This window comes from Colobus angolensis, unplaced genomic scaffold, assembly GCF_000951035.1.
Source record: "Colobus angolensis palliatus isolate OR3802 unplaced genomic scaffold, Cang.pa_1.0 Scaffold62, whole genome shotgun sequence".
In the NCBI taxonomy this organism is placed as follows: Eukaryota; Metazoa; Chordata; class Mammalia; order Primates; family Cercopithecidae; genus Colobus; species Colobus angolensis.
The window spans coordinates 3,033,962-3,035,944 of NW_012119821.1; the positions used below are offsets into that span (position 1 = coordinate 3,033,962).

A 1,983-nucleotide genomic window follows, 5' to 3' on the forward strand; every position below is an offset into this window, starting at 1 on the left:
CCCGAGCTTCCCGAGCCAGTCACACTGGGCTGCGTCCCCCACGTCCGTTCCTCCTCAGACTGGGCGAGTGGGCGCCGCCTGGCGTTGAGGCTGCCGCGCGCTCACCTGTACTGGTCGAACTTGGCGTACACAGCCCACTCGGTGGGGTCGCTCTCGTAGGCTTCCATGATGGCCTGCACCTCCTCTACATTGACCTCATCGCCGGCGAAGAGCCGGTGCAGGACGCGGATCAGATCGGCCAGGGTCCGTGGCTTCAGCACCTCGGTCGGCTCCATCTGGTGCGGAGCCGGCTGTGTGCGCGTCCCACTGCGGGCTGCGGTGGAGTCGCGGAGCGAAACGAGGCGCTGGGGGCGAGGGAGCCCAACAGCTCGCTAGACCGCTAAGCGGACACACGCACACACCCGGCGATCGAGCGCCAAAACCTCAGGATGTCGTCGCAAAGACAGCAAGAGACCCACCCCCCGCCGCTGGCAGCGCAGTGGATCCGGGCTCGTGGGAGACGCGGCGCACACAGAAATCAGGTTCAGATCTGTGGGGTTCACCCTCCCGGGCCCCTTTTAAACGCTTGGAGTCACTAGGAATGTACCAACGGCCCTTGGAGGGTGGACGAGGCGGAGAGCCACCCAAGAAAGAGGGCGGAGGCGGGGAGACTCTGCGGACACCGACCGCGCGCGTATGCCCTGCTTCCCCGGACTCCGCGCCTTCCCAAGAGCCCCGTCGTCTCCAGCGTCCCAGGGCGCGCGTGGGCTCCGCGCAATCTCTCCCCCACTTTTGCGGCGCGTTTTAGCCGTCCGGCCTAACGCCTCTCCCCGCTCCACCTCCGCCGCTGTGGTTCGCGACGCTGGGACGTGGACACAAAGGGTCGGCGGAGATGGCTGCGGGGGCGGACGCTGAGTAAAGAAGGAAAAGAAAAGGGAAGGAGAGGGACATTTCTTCCAAATGGAGAATCGTGAGGAGCCTGCGAAGACTGAGGATGGATTCCACTCCTAGGCCGGACAGCGCCTGTTTTGTAAATTGAAACTATCCAGAATATGCCCCAGGCTAGGTGGAAATAAGTCAAAGACATATATATATATATATATATATGTGTGTGTGTATATACACACACACACACACACATTCTGTCAAAATATATTTAAGTATACACACACATATTTTTTGAAATGTGTAGTGAAATATATTTTGACAAAGGAGACTCGGGTCTCTGGTAAGACAATTAGTGAAACGATGGAAAACCAAGAACTCTTTGATTTTTAAAATCAAATATTTTCTTTTTAAAAAAGAATATATATATAGAGAGAGAGCCAAAATATATTTAAGTACATACACATATTTTTTTTAAATGTGTACTGAAATACATTTTGGCAAAGGAGACTCGGGTCTCTAGTGTAGTGAAACGATGGAAAACCAAGAACTCTTTGATTTTAAAATCAAATATTTTCTTTAAAAAAAAATCCAGTGCACAGAGCAAGACTCCATTTCAAAAAAAAAAAAATTCCAGTGCAAAGAATCTGGTATTTCATTTGATGGTGTAAAAGGGGGCTTTTTCTGAGGGGATGGGGCTCTGATGCAATTATTTCAGAGGCTCTAATTAGATTTGAATTTCTCAAGCATGTGCTTGAAGGAGCCTGCTGGTACACACATATAAGGAAACACGTTTCTACATCATGCATAGCACCTAACACGTTGGGAACAACACAAATCAAGTAAAGCATTTAAATGAGAAAGATGTTAAAGACGAGGAAATGCAAGTGTAGATTTCTTTCTTCTCATTATAGATGGACCCAGGGAATAATTTGGATTTAAGGTTATTAAAGTTCTAGACTTCTGAAGACCTGTTTTTTTTCTAGACTGTGATCGCCCTCCCTCGTGTATATACATGTATACAATGAAATTGACTTGTGCCAGGTAGTCTTAAACATCTCTGGTAAAACTCGCTACATTATATTCTAACAGTGTTGTTAAAAGCTCAATCACCTATTG

At 49.5% G+C, this 1,983-nt stretch overlaps 1 protein-coding gene across 1 annotated transcript in view; it reads right to left on the reverse strand.

The window, feature by feature from the left end:
* Positions 1 to 816, reverse strand: part of CDO1 (cysteine dioxygenase type 1) — a 12,084-nt gene extending 11,268 nt beyond the window's left edge. The window contains exon 1 of the mRNA XM_011963664.1: positions 106 to 816. Coding sequence (XP_011819054.1) covers positions 106 to 275 — 170 coding nt within the window. The 5' untranslated portion in view covers positions 276 to 816. The remainder of the gene's footprint in view (positions 1 to 105) is intronic.
* Between the last annotated feature and the right edge of the window lie 1,167 nt (positions 817 to 1,983).